At 45.8% G+C, this 27,794-nt stretch overlaps 1 protein-coding gene across 1 annotated transcript in view; it reads left to right on the top strand.

The window, feature by feature from the left end:
• The window catches only part of LOC144161555 (receptor-type tyrosine-protein phosphatase T-like), a 203,497-nt gene that overhangs the window by 117,249 nt on the left and 58,454 nt on the right, over positions 1-27,794 (top strand). Inside the window, exons 19-23 of the mRNA XM_077692208.1 lie at positions 8,096-8,175; positions 20,263-20,432; positions 23,239-23,326; positions 24,372-24,448; positions 25,744-25,780. Coding sequence (XP_077548334.1) covers positions 8,096-8,175; positions 20,263-20,432; positions 23,239-23,326; positions 24,372-24,448; positions 25,744-25,780 — 452 coding nt within the window. The remainder of the gene's footprint in view (positions 1-8,095; positions 8,176-20,262; positions 20,433-23,238; positions 23,327-24,371; positions 24,449-25,743; positions 25,781-27,794) is intronic.

A 27,794-nucleotide genomic window follows, 5' to 3' on the forward strand; every position in this document is an offset into this window, starting at 1 on the left:
GACCCAGACATTGCTCTCAGCAGCCTGTCGATTCTTGTGACAAGGAGCACAAGTTTTCAGGTGTTGTGTTGGACCACAAACTCAGATTCATTCCTCACATCAAGCAACTTATCCGTAAATGTCTAAAAAATGAATATCCTTGTTTCTCTACCCACAATCTGATGCTGCGGACAAAGAACTCCTGCTGTGCCTGTGCAGTGCCTTGGTTGGCTCTCCTTTGGGCTATCGCAGTGTGGTGTATGCGTCGAGGATTAAAGCAGTATTGGGAATTTTTTTTGTGCGATAGAATGCCCGTTGGCATAAAAATAACTTATTTGCAAATATACATGGGCCCCGGTCTCTCGAAGGAAGTCAAGAAGGGAGCGGTGGCGGGGTCCCCAGAGCCACCGCTGAAGGTCGGTGGGTCTTCCAGGATGGAGGCCTGTGCCTCTCAGGTGCCGCTTTCTTGCTGAGGCCAGTGAAGGACACGCCCATATGAGATGGTCCGCGTCAGCTTCTGCGGCCGCAGCTGTGCAGAAGGGGCAGGTGTCGTCGAACGGGGCATGGTAGCGTGGTGGCCACGCCCGGGTCACAGCAGGTGAAAGCGCCACTCCAACGCGAAGTCTGCGCAGCAAAACCTCTTCCCAGCGAGCAAGTCTACTGGGGAGGTCCGTTCCACACGGGGGGATGAGGGCACGTGTGGCGCGACGCATATCGTCCTTCCGTTGGAGAAAGTTTTCTATCGGACCGGTTCTTAACATTGGCAGCGGCCGAGGAATATACGTCGGGTGACAAGCCATATCCACTGCAATGTGAGCGGGGAGCGAATTCCGCCTAACCCACACCAGCCTTAGAGGGCAGGGGTACGTGTCTAGTAGTGTGTGTATGTCCCTTGAAATGGTACAATTGTTCGATACTTGGCGTAAATCCCGTATCGCCGCGGTGGAGTCCGTATAAAGATGTAGGATAGAACCCACGGGGGCGCGCTGTAGGGCCGGCGTTAGTGCCTGAAGGCCATCCCGGATGGCTGTGAGCTCCGCCAGTAGAGAGGGCAGGGTGCGGATGGTTTGGTAGAGGCAAGTGTGTGAGGCGTCAGGATAAACGGGACACTGTATCGCCGTAGATAAAACGCCATTCTGGGCACCAGCGTCCACGAAGGCCTCTATCGCCTCGTACTGGGTCGCAGCCGTCAGTAGTGGTCTTCTCTCACATGCTTTTCCGGTAGTTCGAGTGTGCAGTCTAGTCAGTGGTCGGTTGTCGGTCACCTGGTGATACCGCCACGGAGGCCTGGTTACAGGGCGATCTGGTGAAGCAGGTAGGGAACAGCCCATATAGCTAGCCAAGGCCGCTGCTTCCGCAACAAAAGTACGTTTGTGTATGCGGGCTGAGCGACGTTGTTCGACGAGTTCGTCAAGCGTGTTCAGCTGAGCCTCAGCTTGGAGCGATGGTATCGGGGTCATTGCAGGAAGGCAGGTGATGGTGCGCATAGCGGCTCTGTTGAATGCTCGACCCAGGGCTCTACTTGGGGCTTCGTCTCGCTTCGGCTGCTCTCCGCACTAGCCCGGTCCAAGGACTTTACCTTGAATGTAATAAGTGGTGACTTGAGGTCCAACGGACGTACATGGAGCTTCTATATGCTTTTAATATCTCATTGATGTCTGGCCATCCTTTTAAGTCAACGTTTTACGATACATCCACATCCCGAGTCCTGATAAATCTTCCCTCCTTCTCTGTACCCTTCGCTTCCAGAATTATAGGGGAAGAATCAGCGATTGCTGTCTCCTTTTTCGATACCGTCTATACGCATATAACGAATTTTATAGCACCATGGAATGTCCGCCCTGAATTATGCGAAATAACCAAGCGCCCAGATGGTTGAAGATAAATATAAACCCATTTTGGACCCTGTTAATAAGACGTTTGTTGAACAGGTGCTATTTCAAACAACACAAGCATACTCAAGCTGCAGGGGGAAAATACCAATGTATATTCGGCCCACAATACCAAGGGATCGAACACCCATACGAGTACATAATCCTTTATGCGACGAGAAGCACACCTGGCTGTAAAAGGTGACACCGAGGTCATTAACCTCTGCTTAAGGGGGTAGCACTTCACCAGTATGGTTATAGGGAAACGAGATGTCAGTTTTTCTTGTGTATGTAATTAACCTCGTGTTAGAAGTATTGATAAGATGTTTGCTGCAAGCGCACCAGTGCGAAAACGACGAGATTGCTCTATGGAGAGCCGCAGACCTTGCAGTATTTGAAACAAATTTAAATATTTTGAGGTCATCAGCATATGAGAGAAAATTACACACCTTAAATACTGGTGAAACATCATTTATACTGATTGAAAAAAGAAGTGGCCCGAGAACATATTCCAGATAACACCACTGGTGGCCGCATACAAAAGTGAGGACTGCCCTTTTACACTCACAAAACACGACCTTTCACATAAATAAAAGCATAGGAAGATAGAGATGGGTGTATATCGTGTTGAGGCCAGTTTGTTAAATACGACATCATGGCCGACGATATCGACAGCATCACTTAAATCAAAGTAAACGACATAAAGTTGTCCTTTCCCCTTCACAGCTGCCGAGGCGTGCAGCATGAAATTAACAAGATTGGAGGTGGTCGATCGCCCAGCAAAAAAGCCATGCTGCTTAGGTATCAATATGTGGTTCATACTGAACGTGAGTAGCATATGCAATAGTGTCTCATGTAGCTTGGAAGCAGCGCATAAACTAGAGGTTGGCCGGTAGTTCGTGGGGTCGAATTTTGACTCTGACTTGAAAGCAGCAACAACTGGGGTAGTCTTCCGACTAGTGGTGAGTCGGCCAGTTTTTAGAGAAGTTTGAAATATATCCGTCCACACAGGTACAAGGATATCACCGAAAGGCTGAAGTACTGCTGAGGGAATGCCGTCAGTGCCACGCGAAAATGACGCCGTCATACGCTTTAGAGCTTTCGAGGCAAGACTGGCTGAGATTAACATTTCTGAGCATTTAAATAGCCCCAGAGGTAGTTTAGGGGGGCAAGCTCATTTTTCTTGCCGTGTGAGGGACGCAATCGCTCTGCTAAAGAATCATAAACGTCAGATATGCTCTCTCCCTTCTTATCGAGTAGTTTAATGTTTCTTGAAGTATTTTTAGATGTGTGCGAACGGACGTGGCCCAAAAAGCATCACATGTTTGGTTAGCTTCAACTAAGGGGATGTTATTAGCCCTATCACGTAAAGCAGTTATTCAAAGTAACAGCTGGGTTAAAGTAACTCCCTCTTACACCTTTCCTTTCCCGTATTCTTAGCCTTTTTGCAAGCTGGATCCTTCCTTGCAAGGGCCCGTTTTAGTTCAGAGGAAAACCAGTATAAAAATTGCTTTTTTTCTGTTATTTTGGCGACAAATCTGCTGAAGCAGTCGTGGAGAACTTTAGTGAAAAAATCGGTCTGCTTCAAAGCGTCATTGAAGCTGGCTACCGGCGCCCAGTCAGTGTCATTGAGAAAATGAAAAAAAAGCAATGTAGTCTTAGCGACAAAGTTTTAACTACTGCTTCGTGATGTGCTAACAGGAGGACTGCGGGGGAGGAGAGGTGCGCGGCACACAGAAATGATTGCAGGGAGATGAAACTCGTTACGCTTTTCCAGTGAAATAAAGCTGCGCGAAACATCGGTGGCATCTAAGTTAGTCATATAGTCAGACACAGGTCTAAAATCGTCCAACATCAATTCCTAATGGAGTTACACTGCAGTAGTGAGGTAAACAAAACAAAATCTAGTGAAACGTGTCACTTTTGAAGTATAGGATAGTATGCTTGATTTATTATCTGAGTGTCCCATGAAATCCCAGGAACGATGAAGTTCACAGTGATCAGAAATTTGTGATTACTGTGAGATGTTGCAACAATCACATCACCATCACTTAGTTTGCCGTGGCAAGGATCAGGGTCATGCCAGAAAACTTGATAACTATGAGGGAAAAGGGAAGTCGAAATATTACCAGGGCAGAGCTAAGTCTGTCAGAATGATAACAGGAAAACAAGATAAAACAACATTAGAAAAAACTTAGCTGACTTAGTTCGAAGCCCAAAGGCAGTTTGGTAAAAAGTCCTAATACAAATACTACTAATCTTTATCAGACAGAAATCAAGTACATAATGGTGCCTACCTAAGCCACATCGGGCTTGTCAGGCAAAGCGTTTCAGCTGACACGCGTTCTTGTAAGCTCTAGCTAAACCTTCTACAGCACAGTGTATCAACCAACAACAGATAACCGTCCTGTATTCATGGAATCTGTGTAAAGCTCTTACACCTATGCCATAAAGGCTTTTCATTTTATATTTGGAGCCATTCTGAAGGAAAAATGTTAAGTATTGCTATCACATATCAACGGCATGTTCTTTTTCCGTAACGTGTGAAACCTCGAGGAATTGCGTAGCATTGCTTCGGCCTGAAGGATCTGACAGTAACGTAAAAAATTTTTAAACTGTGGTACCGGGGTTCTTGCACCCGGCCGCGGTTCCCCAGAAAGGACACTGAGCCCCCTCGATCACACCTTTACTTGAAGTCCCGCTACGCCAGGGTACACCGCTCAGCCGATCCGGCTGCACACACGTCGCCCAGCCGAGTCCGCCATGTCCTATCCTCGCTCCACTCGCGCCACCTCCTCATCCTCAGCCGGCACATGTGCATCCCGTGGGATTGTCCCCCGCCACTATTGCCGGATTACCACACTCTCCCCCTCTCCGAAGAAAAGGCCGACGCTGGCTGCCCTCGGCTGCAGTCGTCGGCACTCTCGAGGGACTCCCACGGCTCAGCCCAGATGGCAGTAGACCGGTGCCACAGGTGGCCTCCTAAGACCCGGGGGTCCTTGCAGAAGGTCCAAACGTGGCAAGGTCCTGTCCGCGGGCCTTGCTCCGCGGGTCGCGTCGGCATTCTCGAGGGACTCCCACGACTCAGCCCGGATGGCAGTAGACCGGTGCCACAGGTGGCCTCCTAAGACCCGGGGGTCCTTGCAGAAGGTCCAAACGTGGCAAGGTCCTGTCCACGGGCCTTGCTCCGCGGGTCGCGTCGGCACTCTCGAGGCACTCCCACGGCTCAGCCCGGATGGCAGTAGACCGGTGCCACAGGTGGCCTCCTAAGACCCGGGGGTCCTTGCAGAAGGTCCAAACGTGGCAAGGTCCTGTCCGCGGGCCTTGCTCCGCGGGGGTGGTGCCCGGCGCAGTCGTCAGCAGCTCTCCGCCTCGAGCTCCTGCTTCATCTTGGCGAACTCCTCCTTGGTCATGGAGCCCTCGCCCTCGCCGAGCTTCTGGAGCTTCTCCCGCGAGGCGTCGAAGTCCGGCCGCGGAGGGGCCGGGGGAATGATCATCCCGGCGTACCACAAAACGTATCAATCGAAAAGTACTTTAAGATAAAAGTTTTATTTCGGAGCAAGATAAAATCGGGCACCGTCAACGTTTTGAATACATTGTGCTCTTGGTCAGTACTAGGTCAGTTGCAATGGTGCGCAGCAAAAACTGTAAAATGGAATTGACTCGCTCTATCCAATCTATCATCTATACAGTGACCATATTACTGTAATACCGTACCTGGCCCCCCTATAACAAGGGTAATGTACAGGTGCCGTCATTAGTAATTGGAACATGGGAGCTGTGAGCGGATAAGCGTACTTTGATGCCAGCGCCGGGCACCCGTGAATCGAGGCACCCTAGGGCGGACCTAATAAAAGCGCCGTGTAGCTGCACCGGCGGTAAATGAAAAGAGCAGAAAGCACATGCGTGCCTGCCGACGGCGATAGCCCATGTGTACCTCTCAAACCGCTTCTGTTGACCTGGCTTTGAGCACTGTTCGGAGCATGGCGCTCACAGCAGACACATAAAATATTTGAAAAGAAAAATTGGCGCTTCTGATACCTTTCGTTGAGCCACTTTTACAGTAACTCCGAAGCGCTGAACGCTGCCAGATGTGTCTCTGTTACTAGCGCCATTGCTGAGACCAGTACACTGCGAAGAGTGCTCTTGGCCGCGTTAGGAGAACTGGTTTGGGAGGTGTAGATGGTGCACCATCGTCTGGCGCGTATGCGTGTTCTGCTCCTTTCGTTTACCGCCGACGGAGCTACATGGCGCTCCTTTGAGTTTCGGCCATTGCTCCCGTGTTCCAATTACATATAGCGGCACGTGTACAATGACATTTCCGAACGAAAACAGAATTAATCTTTTTAACAAAGATCATACAACACGGATTTTCTGACACACATAAGCCTGGTGGGAATTCCAAGACAGCTTGTTGCAAGTTTGTATAGTCTGAAAACAGTTTTTTCTTTGTAAAATAGCAAAATTATTGATTGATTGATTGATCGATTGATTGATTGATTGATTGATTGATTGATTGAATAAATAATTGATTGATTATTTAATTGATTGATTGATTGATTGATTGATTGATTGATTGATTGATTGATTGATTGATTGATTGATTGATTGATTGATTGATTGATTGATTGATTGATTGATTGATTGATTGATTGATTGATTGAGGGGTTAAACGCGCCGGCGCTACAAGGGTGATAGGCCGCGCCGATGCAGAGGGCTCCGGACTAATTTTGACTACCCGGGGATCTTTAACGTGCGCCGAAATCTCGAACATACGGGCCTTTTTGCTTATTCGCCTCCATCAAAAAAGCGGCCACCGCGAGTGGAAAATTTATGATTTAACATTGAAAATATTCACTCAATCCTGAATTGGCAACTTCGTTTGGTGTCTACGTTTGTAGCCAAAGATAACGGTGCGCAGTGGAATGCAGCGCTTTTGTGTATGATTGTTGCGAGGAGGCAAGGCATAGGTTTCTTTTTTGAGACAGCATAATTCTAGTGCGATAAAAATACTTTTCTTGCGCAAGATACTCCTATGCAATGGCGAAAAAAAAAGGAATTATGGGCGATTTCGTAAACAGCTATGCTTTCAGACCGCAGAAAAACAATAACGGACTTCAAGAATAGAAGCGCTGACTTTAGACTTCTTTATATACTTTTTGAAACAAATATCAAGCACGAAAATTTTCTGGGGGAGGTCTGAAGGGAACATTAAACTTGTGCACTGCCTAGCAGTCGAGCTGCCGCTACTCCTTCAAGGGGTCCCCTTCTGTGTTTTGTGTTGCTCCAAAACACAAACTATCTTTCGTGGCATGAGGAAAGAAGAGACTCCGCTTTGCCTCCTCAACCGCGCCTCATGAGTTCATGTTTCTTATGTCGAAATTGTTCCACGCAATTCCAAATTTCAGCAGTGACAGCCATTATTCATGAGTCTACCCAAAATTTATTCTGAAAATATTCGTGCATGTGTATTACCGATACGAAGCCATGCTCAATTCTTCAATACGGCGGGACTCGCAGGCGTAAGGACTTTTATGATATCTCTGTATGTAGGCGTAGTAGAGATCGAGGGAAAAGTTTTTGTTTAAAAGGCTTTGCCCAAGTTGAACAGACAGGGCATCCTATTGAAACGCTTACCATGGTGGCCCAATGCATATTTTGATTCCTCTTCCATTAGATATTTTCTCCGCCATATTTTAAGGGTTAATTGCTCACCGCACCACGTGTTGGCTTGTAACAATTCTTCCAAGGTCGTCAAGAAGAGAATTCCTTTTCCTTACCATAACAAACATTTAGCTGCATAGTCTCAAATTCATTTCTCCTTCCAGTAGCCTAAGTAAAAAAAAAGAAATATCCGTATGGTTCCGTTTTTGTTACACGCACTCGTAACCGAGTTCGGGTGAGATACCCCGGTTGGTTGCATTCCATTTCATGTTCGTCATACCGTTTTGTTCATATACGCGCGTATGGAGAAGCTCCGCAGAGTCTTGGATATCTAATTGAGAAAACTATTTAGACGTACTATAAAGATGTTTCTCACTTTATAGATAACAATATATGGTAGGGGTGATGTAATGTTTCACCGTTATTCCACTCAGGATAAAGAGAACACGCACTGTAGATGCGACTTCCAGTTAACCAATTCTTGCATTGTGCTTAGGAACTGATATCTTCAAATTTTTCGCTCTTATTATGTTTGCCTCCTGGGATGTTGTACCATGTAATATTTTTTCGCTTCGTTGCAGCAAGAAGCACGCTGTAGCCTACCGGTCGAAAACTCCCTCGATGTCAGCCCTCAAGGGGCGCCTATCCCGGCTGTCCAAGTGTAAGCGCAAATTTTTCTTTGTGCTGAACCTGCTGTCACTATATATGTTGTAACAAAAGTGTAACATTGAAGTAGTCAAAATTAAAAACTGGTTCTTTTTAAAAGTTATTTCAAAACGCAATAATCTTTTTAGAGTGTAGTGACCAAAAATCATTGTGCGCAGTAACAACGACGTAGTCCACGCAGATTAGAGAATCGACGTAATACGAAGCTATCTTCATTGCATACCTAGGTTGAAATCAACTTGTCTTATGCGTTTTTCGTGAGTGTCTTTGTGCTTGGCGTAGAAAAACAAGATATAGCGGCCAACTTCCAATGACTCAACCTTCCTGGCGAAGGCGATGCCAGATTCAAGCGCAGAAAACGAGATGCACAAATGAAACGGGTTTATACATAATTTATTATTTATAATCTAATTTTGGGGCATATTATTTACATTAATTAGATTCTACAAAAACTATTGTGTTTAAATCGTTCGAAATAATGGCCCCTAAACACCATGCCCAATGAAGCATGATATATTCACAGTTTCACGAAAGGCGAACTCAAATTTTGTGCCACCTGGGATGAGAAGGACTCCCACGCGTCGAGTATGCATCGAGCTCCGAACTTTACCTGACATATGCGGCGGGTTGCCGTATGGTTCGTTGAAGGAGCATGGGTGTTTTGTCACCAAAATTCCTGATGCATAAATTTTATGTGTAGCAAGCTTACCGAGGCCGCTTTGTTAAAGGATTGAAACCACCAAATCCACCACATCGCAGGTTTTAACCAGAATTCCGGTTTCCCTATATCGAGATATTGCATGATGCTACCTCTCCGTCTGTATCTTCGATTAACTTCAACATCCAAGATATCTACTTCCACATTGTGACACTGGGCAATGAGGTAGATAAATGCAGCCGCAATAGTTAAAGCTGAGAAGAGTGAATTAACGAGACACGGGCGATGCAATCGCTATGCACGGCGCAACTGCTCGCTAAAAAAACAGCTCAAACGTCAGGACGAAGAAAGGGAAGACAAAAGCACACGCGCTTAAAAATGAACATAGGGAACGACCGCTGTTTTTTGTCTCTCGTGCTGAGGGAACTTTTCAGAAGGTCTTGAGGAAAGTTCACGCATCAACCTTGAAGCCAAACTGCCCATAAGGTTCTCGGGTAGGGAGCGGACTTCAGGTGGTGGGCCTGGGCATCAAAACCACGTTGCACTCGATGGGGACAGGACCTAATGAGAGCACTCTTAATAACACCCATGGCAACTCCCGTCTTGACAAGCTTCCTGCGCGCTGAACTGTACAGTAAGAGGCCGTGGACTGGTGGCACCATCTGGCAGCTGCGACGCAAACTACCATCAAGGCAGTCCGAAAACCGAACGCGCAAAATAAAAACTGGGCTTTAACAAAAGAATGCTTTTTGTACAGTGCAGACGGTAAAACCGCGAATCTTCCCTCTTTTTCCGACTGTGTCAACCTCAGTCCGGCTTCTCGGAGCAATGACACGGTTCTGCCTGACGTGGTAGCACACTGGGTATTTACTTCCCTTCGTAAAACATCCCTTCCGGCGCTGACACACCTGTTTACGTCCTCTGACGAAGCCGTCGAAGAGCTGCACCCGACCAGTGAGAGCATCTCGGTCATGTCGAGCCTTGGATGCTAGTAGAACTTGGGCCCGAGGCTGAGCACCTTCTCGGCTGGTCTTAGCAGGTCCGGGGTGCCCACAAGGTGCACTTTTTGGGACGGACATACAGGATGAGACTTCCGAGGTAGGGAAGCCAGAACCTTTAACTAAACGAACTCATCCACATGGGATGCAGTAGAAAGCGCTGGGGTCTTCCTCAAGGAGGAGCCTCACGGAAGCAGGCAACACGAAGGCAGTCCTTGAAGAAGGTGAATTGGTGCCACGCCTCAGAGCGTAAGATGCGGCACAACAGCATTCCGTGTCCTCATGAAGGGGCCAGTGGTCCAACGAGACAGGCAACTTCACGTGGGATGATTTCATTCTTGATTGAGCAGGTGTACAAGTGAGCGCGGCACGTCGGAAGGGCGAAAAGGTTGATGCACATCGAAGAGTTTTGCAGAGTAAAAGGAGTGAAAGAGGCCGATGTCCGAGAAATAAATTCCAGAATGGTTTGCTGATGGTCCAGTCGTACATTGTTACACTAAGAAAAACAGGACGATGATAACGAGGACAATGATAACGGGAGTGCCAGACCCATATTGTGTTTGCCGCCCAGGAAACGTCGATAACCAAAATTTGCGGGCTTCAACACCACCAAAAAGGGGGGTTCACAGGCGAACCGACAAAGACAAATAGCTCGGTCATAAATTGTTCCCTCCATTTCTGTTCTGACTCCGCCCCTTTATATGGGCTACTTTTTCTTTCAGTCTCCCGCAACAAACAACGAATGTTCCAGAACCTATTCCCTTCACCCCCTCACCGCAGAGTAGCATGTAGGCCAATACATGCCTGCAGAATTCTCTGCTTTCTTCTGATAAAAAGCTCTCTATCTCAAAACAGAAACAGTAGCATGTAGGCCAATACATGCCTGCAGAATTCTCTGCTTTCTTCTGATAAAAAGCTCTCTATCTCAAAACGAAGAACACGCTGCAGCCTGCATCAAGGCGATCGTTGCAAAACAAGAAGCGTAGCGTTCAAAGGAATAATTTTGTTTAAATGCTACATTTTGAACCCGATAAAATCTAATGCACTTACAATACCTACAGCAAAAAGATTTTATTCTGATGTTCAGATTTACAATATGCATTTCTGCAAGTTATGTACGGCATGCTTGAACAAAAACCGGGGTGGTAAAACCACCATACGCGGCTCCGCTATCTACGACGGCGACTAAAACGAGAAAGTCCCCAAAGAAAGCAGGGCGAAAGGGAGGGAAAAAAGGAGTATGTAAAAACTATTGTAACATGGAGTGTTCCGTGGGTCACGTAAAAGTCCAGATGGTCTCACAAGATGACGACGCATAGTTCTACATTGTCTCTGCGACGCCAATGTCGTGTAAATTGTCAAACAGTGCATCTAACACTTTTCGCTGGGAAGATGGAGATTGCCATGGTCCAAGAAGAGCTTTCAATGATAAAAGTCCGTTGTTGAGGCACTTGATCATCTTGGCGAGGTGGTTCCTTTCCTGTTTCTACACCAGACACTCTAATAAAATGTGCTCGACAGTTTCTGGCAAACCACAGTTATCACAGCAAGGGTTTGTGGTTTGACCGAAGCGATGTCGGTAGGAGTTTGTAAGTACTGCGTTAAGGCGCAACCCATGGTGGAGCGTCTCAACTCGATGTGGAATCCGCTCTGGGAGCCTCATTTTCAGGTCAGAGTCTATATAATACAGAAAGGGGTGATGAGTTTCGGGGGAAGACCAGAGGCGTTTTCGTTAATGTAAGGCAAGCTGCTTCGCTAGCGCTGCAGCCTCGTGCTTTGTAAAGAATATTTTCCTTACATTGCCCTGTTCTATCCCTCTGCTAGCCGCCTTATATGCTGTTTTAATTATTGCAAGCGCGCTTTGAAAAGTGCTATTTTTATGTGGTAGATTCTGCGGCGCTATTTTTTTACCCGCTGTAGTGGCTCAGTGGCTATGGCGTTTTCCCGCTGTACACAAGGATCCGGGTTCGATTCCTAGCCGCGTCAACCGCTTTTCTGATGGACGCGAAAAGCTAGAACGCCTGTGTGTACGATATTTCGGCGCACGTTAATGGTCCCCGGGTGCGCAAAATTAATCCAGAGCTCTCAACTACGGCGCTCCTCATCACATGCGCTTCGAAGGCGCGTTAAACCCTGGAATCAATCAATCACCGCTAATAAAGACGATAGTCTTTATTGGGCTACTTCAACGCAAACGTTTGGTCTGTCTGTCTGTCTGTTTGTGACTACATTCAGCCTCCCGCCTAAAGTGAAACAGATGCTGCGCAATAGTCTCATGCACTCACTGCCAAATCTATACGTGTACGTCGGGTGTTATTGTTCATGCTTGCCAACATTGTTGACCAAGAGCAAGACATTACGCAAATATTAGGCACAAAATTATTAAATCAGTAATATTTGCCGTGTTACTTTGTAAAACAATTCGCGGATGCTTGGTTTTTACGATAGCAAATAAAAAAACATATCAACTGCAGAAAACCGTCGCCAGACACGCTGCGTTAGCTTAAGGACTAAGGCGTTGCGGTACTGAGCATGAAAAAGCGGGCTCGATTCCCGGCCGCGGCGGCCACTTTTCTGATGGAGGCGACAAGCGAAAACGCCAGTGTGTACAAGATGTCAGCGCACGTCAAAGATTCCCAGGTGGTTAAATTTAATCCGGAGCAATCCACTACGACGCGCCTTATTGTCTGCGTTGAGTCGGCGCGTTAAACCCTAAAATCAATCAATCAAAAATCAATCCAACGGCAACAGCAACGAAAAGTTCCACTAGATTGTTTTTACGCTTCTCTGGGAACGTGCGTGAAGCAGGGCAACGTGCTTTTGTAAACATCGTAGATATTGTAGTAGGGTGTCTGAATCACTCGCGTCTCCGCCCTGCGGCAGCGCTGGTATCGAGGCACTCGGCGTGGGGCAGTGGAACGCGGTAAATATAAGCTGCATTGAGAATAGCTGTAGCGTGTTTACTTTGGAGGACGAGGACCCAGACGGCCGAGGAACAGCATGAGAAGTGAGCGGGAAAGAAAAGGAATACATATGCTTGCCGGGGACGGCAGTCGACTATCGTCTTCCGTCGACATTTGCAAGTAAGGAGCAGAAACGCGGCCATTTTTTTTTTCGTTCATGTTGAGTGAGAAGGGTGCTTTTTTTGCTATAGCTACTTCTGTCTGTAATATTGATTTCCTTTGATGTATTCTGCTCCTTTTTTGAAGTGAAGTGAAGGTTATTTTTTTTCATAGAAAAGAGACAGAAAAAAAACTTTATTATTTTTTTCTATTATCGCGGTAGGGGGGGTGGCATCTGTAAGTCGCCTCCGTCCGGGCAGCTCCTGGTAGCACTGCGGGGGAAGGTCACCATGTCCCGTTGATCTTAGTAATGGAAGGCTGTAGCCAGACACTCCGTAGTAGGGTGTGTTCTGAGTGCTAAGGTGTGTGTGCGTTCCAACGGTATATGTTCTTGCTTATGTATGCCGTTGCAGCGGCTGCACTGGGGGGGTGTGGGTGTCGTGGTCCCATTTGTAGGCGGTGTATTTATGCCGGTGTTTGTAGTGTGTTTGTGCTTCTCTGAGTAGTGTTTATTCTTCTCTGTCCAACAAAATATGGGGGAGGGGTGGATACTGCATCCAGTGGTGAAGGTACTGTCTCAATCTAATATTACGATGGGCGTGAGGTTTGAGGGTTCATCCATGGTCAGCGGAAGCCCGGATGAGCGCTTCACGGGCGAAGTGGATTGGCTCGTTTGTTTCCTGCGAATCCCCTGTGTCCAGGCACCCAGTAAGATCTGGCCTGTCCTCTTACTGTGGGTAAAAGTTGCAGTGCAGATGGGAACGTGTTTCCGCTTGCAAAAAGGTGGCATGCCTACTTGGAGTCCGTATAAATATTTGTAAGAGAGCTGAGGGTCGTTGTTCGGCCTATTGCGAGTGCTATGGCTAGCATTTCAGCGTATTCCTGAGTGGTACAGGTTCGTGTGTATTGAGCTTTCGTCGTCATGGAGGTTCATATACGCTTTTGCACACATAGGTTCTTTCTTGGCTGCATCCGTGAATATGTGTTTTTTACTGGGGATGTCTCATTGCCTTCTTTGGATAAAATGCCGCTCTAATTTGTCCTCAAGATGGAGCCGACGCAAAAGGCGGTTAATCCTAAAGAGGAGCAGTAACAATTACAAAAATAAAAAGCAAGTGCACAATAATACGTAAATACAGGTTGATACATGTACAAGTACAATATCGTACATACGGGTGAAATAAAGTAAATCATTCGAAACAAGTATTTGTGTAGAAAAGATCGAAATATTTACCTTGGTGACGTTTATTGGCAGGGCCGCCTGCAAACGGTTACGTCGTCTAGCTAGGCCGGTGTCCGATCGAGCGTAGGTAACCGGGGCTGAGGTCCAAGCTGAGTGAGCACACATTGTCTTCTTCACAAAGCACCGCATAAAAAAGACCCTTCTTGGAATACTGTCCACCGACTACTATCCTATGTTAGGACATAGCCGCTTGGAAAGTGTCCGTTTTCTGGTGTTTTTAATCTTCACTGCAATCACCCCCGGCGAGACGACGGAGCAATACTGTCCACTCATGGTGACGTTAGATCAAGCGGATAATAATAGGGCTTGAGTCGCTGCACGTGCATAGTGTCACGGCCACGGCGTCGAAGATCCGATGAAAGCCTAACTGACTGGACGACCAAATTAACGGGCGAATTGCTTTTGATAACACGGTAAGGACCGTGGTATTTTGCGATGACCTTCGAAGGGAGACTTGTAGTGGGACATGGCACCCAAAGCCTAACAAGGGAGCCCGGCGAGAGATGGCGTGGTGCACTGGACGCGTCGTGGCACAATTTTTGTAGATGCTGGGGTGCAGAAGTAACTAAACGAGCGACCTTGCGGCATTCCTTGACAAACTGCGAAATCTGGGACATCGGTGTGCACTCGGAGGGGTCAGGGCTGTGTGAAAGTACCGTGTCCTGCGTGCAGGTTGGGTCTAGTCCGTAGAGCAGAAAAAACAGTAAAATACCAGTAATTGTCTGCATCGCCGTATAGTACGCATATGTGATGATCGGAAGAACCTGATCTTAGTTGGAAAGACGAGATGAAATATTCATATACAGCATGTCTCCAAGAGTGCGCTTGAGACGTTCTCCTAGGCCGTTGGTTTTCGGGTGGTACGCTCTGGTAGTGCGAAAAACTACGTTGCACTCTACCGGGAGCGCTTTGACAACTTCAGATAAAAAAAAAACCTCTGTTGCTCAGCAGCTCTCGTGGCGCTCCGGAGTGAAGGATGAAGCGACGGAGAAGAAAGGATGCCACCTCCCGCGTTATGGCGGCTGACAGGGCTGCTATCTCGGCGTATTGCGTGAGATGGTCTACCACAACGATAATCCAGCGGTGTGGTCTAGATGTGCACGGTAGTGGCCAGTAGAGGTTGTTGCTCACTCTATCGAAGGGGTGCGCAGGGCATGGCAGAGGCTTTAGTTCGCTCGTCGTTGGTCGCGGAGGAAACTTACGACGCTGGCAGTCTCTACAGGAACGAACATATTTGGTGACGAACGTGTACATTTCTCGACAGTAAAAGCGATGACCAACTCTTTGCTATGTTTTCGGGACACGTCCGTCAACACACTGAGCATCCCCGGGGAACAAAGGGCAGATGTGCAACCGTAAATGGCGAGTGATGACAACGAGCCATTTGCGACCCTCGCTCAAAACGTTTTAGCGGTACAGGGGTTGGTCACGGACAGTGAAATAGACAGCTTGACGGTTAAGAGAGCGGTGCGCGGCTTCTGGCGACGGTCGTGACAAAAATTCCACAATGAATGGGATCCACGGATCATTTTGCTGTTCATCAGCCCTGTAGATGATATCACGGGGTGACAGAGCACACTCCACAGGAGATACATCGTCAGCGTCGGACGATAGAGGAGACCGAGAAAGGGCGTCTGCGTGTGTGTTTTTGCGGTCGGAACGGTATACAACTGGTATATCGTGTTCTTGCAGTCGTAGAGCACAGCGACCGAGGCGGCCAGAGATATCTTTTAGAGAAGAGAGCCAAGAAAGGGCATTGTTGTCCGCCACTACGTCGAATGGACGTACGTAGAGGTACGCGCGAAATTTTGTAATAGCGAAAACGATCGACAAACATTACTTCTCGGTGTCGGAGTAGTTGACTTCTGCTTTAGTTAGGGTACGGCTGGAGTAATTGAGGACGTACTCCTCGAATCAAGTCTTCCCTTGTGCTAGTACTTCGACCAGGCCAACACCGGCATATATTTCCGTGGGAGCGTTTGGATCGAAATGTCGTAGTACAGGTGGCGAGGTAAGAAGGTGGCGCAATATATCGAAGGCTTTGTCGCAGGCAGGGGACCAATCGCCGATCTCGTTCTTACCACCAAGGAACGTCGTCAAAGGCGCAATGATGGTGGCGAAAGTGCGGACAAAGCGCCGGAAGTAAGAGCAAAGTCTGACAAAGCTGCGAAGTTGTTTCATTGTCGTCGGCCTGGGAAACTCCGGCATGGCTCCAAGTTATGCTGGGTCTAGAAGGACACCGTCTTTTTACACCACGTGGCCTAAAATAGCAAGTTTTCGAGCACCAAACCGGCATTTCTTTAAGTTTAACTGTAGTCCCGCCGTGTCAAGGCAGGTCAACACTTGTTTGACACGGGTAAGATGCATCTCAAAATCAGGGCAGAACACGTCAATGTCATCTAAGTAACGCAAGCTTGTTTTCCACTTCAGGCCACGCCATCTGTTGCCCATCATCTTTTCAAAGGTCAACGGCATGACGTTGAATTTGTACAGCCCGTCAGGTGTGACGAAGGCAGTTTCCAGACGATCCGCTTCTGCCATGGGGACTTGCCAATAGCCGGGTCTTAAACCGAGCGAACAGAACTACTCCGCTGCTTGCAAGCAATCGAGGGTGTCATCTATGCGCGGAAGCGGATATACGTCTTTTCGAGTGATCGTGTTAAGCGCCGGTACCCCATGAAGAAGCGAACTGAGCCGCCTTTTTCTGTCACGGGTACCACGAGAGAGGCCCAGGGGCATGTCAAACGGCGTACAACATCGCACTTGAGCGTGTCCACGACGTGCTCATCAATGAGTTGGCGCTCCGTGGGCGACACGCGGTATGGTCGCTGCCTCACGAATGCGTGGAAACCGGTATCAATATTGTACAAAAGAGTGGATGCCCGAACCAAAGGGGCTTGTTGTGCATCGAGATAGCCTCGTAATCGGTGTAGAAGGGTCAGAAGCTGGTCTTGTTTTACAGGCGCTAAATCGTTGTCGATGGAACGTAAAAAGACATCGGAGTCACAATTCACGGTAGGACCAAACTCGGCGAGGTGCAGAGATGCAGAGTTCTCAGATGCATCGACGATGAAATGATCTGATTGTCAACGCGCTCGACGTGGCCAAGACATTTACTGAAACCAATGGGGCGGCGTATGATGACGGGTTTGAAACGAGTATCGTACCGAGACCAGAACGAATTTGAATAACGGCGAAAGGTAGAGGCAAACATTTGCGGGCTCTGAAGAGTGTCGACGGCGTAAATAAATCCTTGGTGTCCGACAGACAGCCCCAAGACACGGAAACAAGTACAAAGTTGCCGGGCGGAATGTCGATATAATAGCTAGCCATCAATTTGTCGGTTCGTTCGGGTATATCAGTGTCGTATATGGGGACAGTTAAGCCTCACCGAATGATAGCGTGATGTCACGCCAAAAAGTCCCAACTGAGAATGATAACGTGCGAGCACAAAGGCCAAACGGTGAAGTGGATGATATAGACGCCCTCCTGGATTGTACGTCGCGCGGTGCACGTGACCAATGTTTTTTTTTTCTTAAGCATTCGCTGTCTGGAGAGAGGCCAGAAACAGTGGTACAAATTTTTCTCAACGAACGACAAAGTTTTTCACGTATTACGGACACAGCGGCACCAGTATCAATACGAGCAAAACAGGAAAACCTTCAACGGTAGCGGCAATCACGTTGTTAGGCCTTGGGAGTATCGCGATCCCACAACCCACCCCAAAATAGTGGTGACGTTCATTGAAAGAACCGCCTGCAAACCATCACGTCGTCTAGCTAGCCCAGAGTCCGAGCGGGCGTACAGGGCGTACTAAATTCATTCTTCGGCGATGCAGCAGAAGAATCAATTTAGTTTGTAGATTCAAGAGAGAAAGCGAAAAAAGAAAGAGGAACGGGACATCCTGATCGGAATTAATTCTGCACGGCCGAAGAGCCGTGTATGAAATTTAGGAATAGATGGCGTGACACCCTTCCCCATTGCAGTGGCCTAGCTTCGTGCCCCCAAAAGGAAAAAGCACTAGCAGGGTTCATGGCAGTCCAAGATGCTGCAGGGGAGCCTCCAGCAACTTTCTCCAGTGATTGGAGAATCGGTGGCAAGAAATTAAGAAATGTTTATCCGTTTAAATTTCATGGCAGAACTGACACAAGGGTGAGGTTGTGAGATCTGCCCGATAGAGGTACCGTTTAAGTAGAGGAACATCACAATAAAACAAGGTCAGCGAAACTTTGCACGAGCAGGTTTGGCAGAGGCTTCGTTTTCAACGGAACTAGGATGTTCGAGTGAAGGAGAAATGGGCAGCCCGTGATCAGACACGTTCTGGGCCAACACATGTTGGCGATAACGCGCTAGCAACACTCACGTGAAGGGGTCTACCCCGCTGAAGGGGTCTACCCCGTATTTCATGCAGCTCTAGATTTTTATACAGCTCTAGTATACCGCTCTAGTTTGATCAATCGTGACAAAGGTGGACACATAAATGTTTAAATGGCCACGAACAATTCATACATATATTTTGCACGTCCTAACCTGCATCTATTCATTATAGTAAGTACGCCAGCCTTTTTTAATAGTTCAGTTGGAGAATCTCGAAGTTTGAACCGGTTGTAGATGAGCTTTAAGGCTTTCCTTTGTATTCCTTCCAATTTAGTTTTTTGATGTTTTCTGAATGGTAACCAAATATTGTTTCCATATTCAAGTAAGGATCGCACAAGGAAACTGTATGCAATGAGCTTCAGAGGAGGAGGGGCATGCCTGAGCCGGTATCTCAGTGTATGAGTGTAATCAAGCGGTGTAGGGCAGCTGATAAAACCTAACTTATGTGTGCGTCGCATATCAGTTCTTCAGTTATGATAATTCAAAGATATTTATGCTGGTTTACTCTCGTTATGGGAATGTCAATATGTGTAGTAAAAATTTGACCTAGCTTTTTTCGGCTTGCCGACAAGAATGTACGCGTTTTTGCATTGAGCGACATCTGCCATTTACGGCACCGGCGGACATTTTTAAAGCAATATTTGAAGGTACATGGTCGTTGGATGTGTTTATTTTTCGATAGAGCACACAGTGGTCAGCGAACAATTTGATTTTCACTTTATTATTTGTATGCAGCTCTATATTAGAGAAGAAATAAAATTGGTGCAAGCACGCAGCCTTACCAGACTACAGATGTAACGGAGGGGGTAGCCAAAGTCACATTGTTTAATTCAACATACTGTGTAGGTTGAGTCAGATCATTTTTGATAAATTTAAGAACAGTAAAATTTTCTATGGTGCTCTGAGGATTTTTGGTACATTACTGCGTGATACCATGTCGAATGCTTTGGGAAAATCGAGGAAGATTGGGTCAGTTTGTTTTTGAATTTGAAAATTTCATATAAAAGAGGCATTATTTGGTCTTGTTTGCAGCTGAAAATTTTTACTATGTTCAAAAAATAGCATATAACAAAGCGTTATTTTGGCTGCATGTGTTTTCTCATTTGGGTGTGTGTGCTGACCGCAATGCTCGTTTTAGTGCTTGTTTTCATTTTTTTACTGAACTCTTACCTAATTGCTTAAATCTTAAAGTCTTAAGTTTACTGTTTTCCTTTAATTAGCTGTTTACCGCTTTTTAAGGCCTTACAAGATGCTTGTATTGTGAAGTACTTTTTAAGTGATTTTGTGCAGAATATTATGTACATTTTCCTTTCAGCGCTGCCTTTATTAACACCTTGCAACGCGCCACGGCTATTTTCCTGCTGTTCCTCAAGCTGAATGTTATGAAGAAATCCAGAGAAATAATTTCTACGAAATAAGCAGCTTTAAAGGTGTTTTAAGAATACACAATCATTTGACGGCAACATATTTTTACCGAGCACGAAAAATCATCTTCTCTATTTTCAACCCCTACTGCACAGCAACAGAGCTTTACCGAGCACCTCAAGTTCGATGGTTTAGTTCCAAGCGCATCGTGGAACGTTTTCTCTTCGGTAGTTCTACACATGTCTATTTTGCTGTAATTAATATACAAATGTTATGTTGATAATAAACAACTACTCTTTTGTTCAGGTAGCCTGGTGCAGCATACGTACTGAATGTGTACATATATAAAATGACGAGAAATAATTTATTCATTTTTCAGTGAAGGAAAGCATGCCATATTCCCCTTGTGTACCTGAGGACAGCAGCGAATATGTAGACATGGCATGCATTTCCAACCGATGTCTTCAATCTCTGCCAGTGTCCCTACAGCGCCTTCAACAACACCTATCAAGGGGCCAGACTGAAGGCTTTCTTCGAGAAGAATACATGGTCAGTACGAACGGCACCATGGTCGTTTTTATGATGATGGTTTTGTGGCTTCTCCGGGGAGTGAAAAACCTGGCCGAGTCTAATAACATGTTGTGCTGAACAAAAGATAGTTAAATACTAGTTTCCCCAGTAACCGAGTACGTTAAAAGCCTCCCGTCTCTAGACAAAGCTCAACGCTCCACATTTTGCGACAGCTGTTGTACTTAAAGCTCAGAAGGATGAAAAGCTGGTCGTCGAATACGATATTTGCGGATTAACATTCACGAGATGTGATGTTTCCTCAGATGGCTTAACAAAACAATACTCTCAAGAATGATGTGGACCATTATACACTGTTTTCGCCTTCAAGGCCTTGTATAACCGATTGAAGATTATGCGGGCTGTCCCTGGGATGAAGTTTGCTACGAAGTTTTATACTGCTTTTGCAAAGCATGAAATTAAGCGCTACAGAAGCTTTTATGAGTAATATTCGAGCGAAAGTTCTTCAAATAATAGAATTGCCATAAGAATGAGCACTCGTTTAAACGCCTTCAGCTGTTTCAAAATTTTACGTGCGTTATTTTCTTTAGGGGTCCAGAAAATGCAAATTGAGCACTGCCTACTTCCCGTAAAACGAGTCTTGTGGGAAGTTTTATCCACGTTTTTAAAGCATGTGTTGAAGTGCCTAAAGCTGAAGCCTTAAGCTGAGTTTATATTAAAAAAAATTGTTGTACCTTATCGCTGATGCATTATAACAACTCCTGAGTGGCGTCTCGCTCAGTATGGTAATTGAAAACACCCTGAACGCAAGGTCACGTAAGATTTCAAGAATATTGGCAATCACACCTTGAAACCTTTATTCATGCTGTGATAATCCGCAAAAAATGTCGCGGTGTTGGTGGCATACTCTCTACAACTTGAATCAACTCACACGCGGGTGGGCATCGGTACTACTCCATAAATCACACCTGGCAACAAAGTAGGCTTCACCCTCCTACCGATGGACTGCCTTTGTTTGCAATCTGTGGGGGCGTACTGTCTCTTCAACTAAAAGTCAAAGCAACATCACAGTTCCGCTTTCGATAGGAAACATCACAGTTCCGCTTTCGCTGTTTTAGTGTGTTTCTTTCCCTCACTACAATTTCAGATTACTCTTACGGAAACCACTTAGATAACAGTAAAATTTAAAAATCACTTTTTCCGTATTTATTCAAAAGAACTTACCGACAGAATTCTTACGTTGCCGTAAGATGATCAAGCTCTGTAGTGCACATGCAGCTAAAGCGTCTTCGGATGAGAATCAGTCCCACAACAATTGCGTCAACTTTCAACAACCACACACTTTCGGCTCTTGCGACAGAAGCTTGCGTTCCTAAAACTGAAGCCACATTGATAATGTTTTATTACACAACTCCTTCAGACATACCTTGAGCGTGCTACTCAGATCGCCGCATTTTTATTCCCCCTAATTTATGGTTTATACTTAGGTGTCTGGTTGCACCTAGTCTGCTGCCATCAATACATAGGAATGGCTAAAAGCTATCTGAGTTTGCAGCAACCGCGGGTATAACGCTTTCCGTAAGGTTTCCCTTCCTTATTAAGGTTTTATTTAAATAACTCTTTTGTTGTCTCTGCAAAACAACAAATCTATAAATTTTGATGTTAAGTTCACATACGCATAAAACTTATTTAAAAGAAAAAAGGTGCACGCTTGTGGGTTGTTCTCGATTGGCCTTTTTGACGTAATAATGATCTGCGTTCTTTCAACGGTCCTCAAAAGCACCAGAACAAAGGCGCTATTGCAAACCTAATAATTATTTCGAAATAGCGATTTTGCATGTACAGCACAACAACACTTTCCTATGGGACAAATAAACAAGAAAATATTTACATTTATCTGAGGCACACCAGAGACCCTAACACGTGTTGCAGTACTTGTGTAGCTCGGCGAACACATTTCTTGTGTGAGTAGCGACGCCGGTTTTGTGGTTACAGCTTGCCGTCTTCTCCCCTAGCACTGTACGTGTGCCTTCGGTATTACCGTCGCATAACAATTGAGCCTTCGCTTTGCCTTACGCTATCTTCTTCTAGCCAAACAAAGCGTGGGGAAGTTTTACCCCTTGATGCAAAAATACAACCATGCGTTGTCCAGAACAGGTGATTTTTCGCACTGAATTTTCGCAAAGTGTGACCGCTGGTGGAACTGGTGTAGCCAGAAATAGTTTCGGGGAGGAGGTGTAAAACCCCTCCAGTCAAGAAATTAGAAATGGTCGCCTGTACCAGAACAATACTTCATTTTCTGGTTATTTTTATTTCAATTTATAGATTCATGGTGTGAAAAGCCTGGGCCGAAAAATCCCAAAGGTATGGGGGATGCGCCATGTTTAATATTTCGGTGTGCGTTCTGACACCGAGACACCCTACCACCCTGGCTACCCCCTTGGGCGATGTTATTCGTAGGTGTTTCTGTATGACTCCACTTCTTGTTTTATTTAGTGGAGCAGGACCTTGATTTTCTCTTAAGGTTGCTGTTTAATTACAACGGGAATTGTTGTCAACGATGCAATGAATACAATGTGTTGATGTACACAGAATCCCCAAGGCAGGATCAATAACCGCTGAAAGTAATTTCTTCAAACGAAAGAAAATTGCGTCTTACGTCACGGGTAGTCTGCGCTCATGGGGTTAATTTTATCAATTTGCACCACCCTGTGTCTTGTGATACATTTCAAAACAAATTATTGTTTCGGTTGTACACTCAGTCGTTATTGAGGTATTTGTGTTAGTAGTATAACATTCCTTCCTAAGCACCTGTTTTTTTATTCAGTCTATGCCAAAAGGACAACTGCATTCCTGGAACATCGCCGCGAAGCCACAAAACAAACCGAAGAATCGTGAAGAGCATGTGCTTCCATGTAAGGCCACCTTTACACATGCTGATTTCTGCGCTTTATGTTGCATAGAGCATAAAAACAGCTCAATTTTTTTCTGGCTTATCCCTGTATGGTTAAAAGCTATAAGGGAATTGTTTTGGCCCACGATACTGGTTAACGTAAGGAAAAAAGTCGAGATGTATGAGCTACAAGGTTAAGAAGGCTCATCCCACTCCCTAAACCCACAGCTTGAATTACTACAAAACAGTGAGTGCATACGGCTTCATTCCCTTTTTTGTGTTTTTTCACAGAGCTTGTCAAGACATTACTTCAGTAAATTTTATTGGAGACTTCCGTCAGCAAAATGTCTCTCGTACAGAAATAAGTTTTACTAAATAAATTATAAGTAATAAATTACATATAGTGAATAAAAGCTATTTGGTAATTTTTTTAACTTGAACCCTGCGTAAGCATCCAATTGTGCTTAGCGCATTCGAGCACCGAATAACGATTCAACTGTTTCTTGTGAAGCGGCTGTAAATGACGTTTATTTATCCCTCGTTTTTACCCTGCCATCAATTCCCATTTACTCAGCGTTTTATGTGGCTTCAACAACTCGCACGAAAACATGCCTGTTAAAAGAAAAGGTTTTATTTGTCGAGACCACTTCGAACATGAAGATGCATACGCCTCCAGTGAGCGACAGTCGAAAAAGTTATTTCTATTCATACAACGCTAGTATAACTGCTAATCACTTGTGCATTCAAAAAAAAGGTCGGGTGATTGGACAACTTCCCACCCCCGTGGCGCATGGTTTAAGTCGTTGTTCTGGGGAACCCAAAGACACGGTTTTTTACCCAGGCACGACGTCAACTTTGTAGATCGAGGTGAGGAACTAAAACGACCATCTGCGAATATTTGGGCACGCATTAAGGATCCCCAGGTGGTCAAAATTAATCGAGAGCCTTCACTACTAGCGTCTCATACTAAAGGAGTAGGTTTCGCACGTTAATTCCTAAAACATAAAATAAATGATGGTTGTATTCCACGGTGACACATGTAATAAGCTTCCTTCTGTAATTTACAGATGACCACTCCAGAGTGTTGCTTGTTCCATTGTCGGCGGGTGACAGCACCGACTACATCAACGCGAACTACGTGCAGGTCAGCGCACCTTACTTGTTCAAAAAATACATTTTGAGTAGCTTATCCACAAACAAGTCTTTGTAAAACTACATCTTACCAGACTGGGTACATCCGCACTGCATGGCAAAGCCAGCGCAGCCCATATTGCATGTCTGTGGTAAGCGCATTTTATCTCCAGGACGCGATATTCTATGGCGGCCTATCGGAACATTGTTGTATTTCCATTTTTGTGTATACCAAGCCCGGCAGGGTAACTTGTTAGGTTCTATAAATGTAAAAATATCTATGGTCAAAAAAGAAATAAATGGGCAAACGTACTTGTTTGCGACCTTATTGCGTTGTTGACCATACACGTTTTGTATTCGTGTCAAGCACAAATCCAAAGACTTTACATGAAGAGCTTTAAGACGAACATCAATGCGGCGTTTATAGTTGCAACAGGAACCACTGCAGTGGCGTCAAACTGATTTCGTATGTGGTGTTCCTGTAGCAATACTTTACTATATTTCCATTTATTTATTTTTTCTCAAACACTGCCTAAGAGTGCACCGAGGCTAAAGGCAAGAAATGCCTGACGGGCCTCGGTGCCTTTACACGATACATTACATACATTCAGAACATAATGAACTGTTCAGCTTTGCGGTTCTTTACATCAAAAGTAGGCTCATAAAAATGATGCAATAATAGGCAAATAGAATGCATATATAGTGCAGATTGTACATAAACTAAGAAATCACTTGATGTCCACTCAATCCTTGTACGAGAGTTATTTTGTCGCGAACAGAGTACCTCGTTTAAACACGCCCACATATTGTTAACCACCTGCCTAAGCAGGCTTCATATTTCTTCACAGGCGAAGAAACAATATCGGCGGCTAAAATGGATCACTGGGTATTGTTCGTAGCAGAACATTTTGCTCTAAATCGAGTGGGCAAACCCGGAATATACACTACACATTCTAGAGCTCAAGTTATAAATTAGGAGAAGTTTGTACGCGCCTTTGGTGTACCGCTGAGCTCGCTCCCTATTCAGTTCGCTGTCCTTCTCATGTTGGTCTGAAAAACACTTTATACCTTTTTGGTCAGCGTTATGCCAAGTATCATTAATAAATCACTCAGCACTTTCATGTATTTTATACCCCTCACGATAAAGGCAATCTGCAACAGCTGTACACTTCAATTTATGGACTGGTTTAAATGGTTTAATGAGGAAATACCTACGAAAAAAGTCATCTTGTTTGGACTTCACCCGATGTGTTACATGTCAAACTGAGCAATTCGTTATCTCGCTTTCGTTTCAACTTTCGCTTGCAGGGGTACAAGTTTCCGGGGAAGTACATCGCCACACAAGGTAACAATGTATTGACCCCTACGACCTCCTAACCCTTGCACTTGTCTTTAATTTGTTTTGTTTAGTTTATTGAAGGACCGCCAAGGAAACGGAAATTACATTAGGAGTGGGGATATTCACTACCGAAAAATTCGGGAACGCCAAGAAAGCCCGGGACCCTTACCTTCGCCACTTACCTTAAAGCCAAAAGCATGGCGGTGGTTAGTGGCAGCTTCTTTATAGCTTTTAACTTGTTCACTCGTATTATCACATTTTTTCTGTCGTTTCTTTGCAAATCACTAGGTAATACTTACACTGGCCTATTTTTGCTAATCATCTTTCTTTTTTGTGGGGGGGAAATAAAAGTCTCTCTAAAGAAGTGAGCACTGGTAACATGGTTCCTCCTCTCTTATCACGCTAAGTATGTCAGCAAGCGGACGGGCACACGCCACAGCTTAATACAATCACGTTTCTGCACAGCTGGTATGCCGTTTTCTACACATGTGTAATCACGTTGTTGTGTTGTGCGGCATGCACTATACGAGGACTTTTATGGTCCTAATTCACTTTTGTAAACTGGCCACATTATATTCTCCAAGATCCAGTTTCCTAGCCCATCCCCTAAGAAATCGAGTGCCACCAAGAAAGGCCGAACAAAACCGTTAGTGCCCTTCCATTCTCTGGAGAAGGATGACCTGTGAAGCAGAACGCAGTCGACGGAGTGCACAGAGCAAAACACGTTTTTTTGTGATTTACAATTGAACATGCGTACTAGCCAATTATCTGAATGCATCATGGAAGGACCCGAGCTGCTAGCAGACAAACATGGAGCTGTTTGGTCCGCTCTTGCGTTGTAGGCATCTTACTCTTTGTATACCACACCAACCCAGTCCGCTCGAACACTGAAAAAACATGAAAGCTCGCACTGGGCCGTTACGTAAACATTTAAACTTTCCTCAACCACAACGAAATATCAGTGATGGCATGAATCCCATAGTAGCGCATGCACGCCCCTCCGTCCACTCTTAAAGCGTACACGCATAAACCGGCTTCCGGTTATGTCCCCTTGCTTGAACGTGAAATACATCGTCGAAAATCTCCCTCTGGAAGCATTTTAGTCTGAACAAGTTAAAATGGCTTACGTCGCCATTAGAAGTGGGCAATTTGGTTTTCTTACAGGAAAAATTCGCAACTTCTCGAGGAGCTGTACCTAGAGGTGGCAATGGCAGCGGCCGCGGCTTTCAGTTGTTTTCGTGCCCATTCGCTGTTTTGTTTGGGCCGACGCTTTTACAATTCCTGCTGTTTTTCCTCTAGGCGAGCGACATGCGTCTGTCCCATAGCGTAATAAACATGGCAGGCCTCGAGCATTATTGAAGCGGACAAACATGTGACTGTCCGTCTCCATCACAGTAGAAGACATCGTTCTATCTGTGTAACAACTTAAAGATACCCAAACCGCTCGCTTTCGGGGGACGGCTGACAGGGCGCATTGAGCCATCAGAGTTCCGCGTTTAAATCTTCCAGCAGCACAACGGGCATGTCATCGGTAGCGGGCTGAAATCCACCTGCGAGTGCTCGCACCTTCCTTCCACCCCAGACCCGCGCACGCGTAAGCCGGCAAGCGGTGATTGGCGCATACTTACGCGTGAAATAGACCAGCGAAAATGTCACATGGAAAGCCTTTCAAGCTGAACAAGAATGATGGGCACACGCCGGTGTTCAAACAGGAAAGCTTCTCTCCACACGGGAAGATTTCGCTGGTACTGCGAGAGATAGAATTCCAGGCCGCAACGACTAGGGCTACAGGTTCGGCGGCGGTGATTTTTGGACGTTTTTACCATAGAGTTTCTTAGAAAAGTATACTATAGAAGAAACTGTTCCTGGTAATTCATGTCGTCGTGGGGGTTTATGGGAAGACCCCAGTTTTCGCTTGGGTTTGGCGTGACAAATGGATGTTTAGCAGTCTTTTATTTGTTTTCATCCCTATTCGTTAACACGCCTACGAGCTACGTTGAAGCCGAAATCCTTCCTGCTC

This window comes from Haemaphysalis longicornis, unplaced genomic scaffold (genome assembly GCF_048455015.1).
Source record: "Haemaphysalis longicornis isolate Haplotype H1 unplaced genomic scaffold, Haemaphysalis longicornis Haplotype H1 scaffold_12, whole genome shotgun sequence".
NCBI lineage: Eukaryota > Metazoa > Arthropoda > Arachnida > Ixodida > Ixodidae > Haemaphysalis > Haemaphysalis longicornis.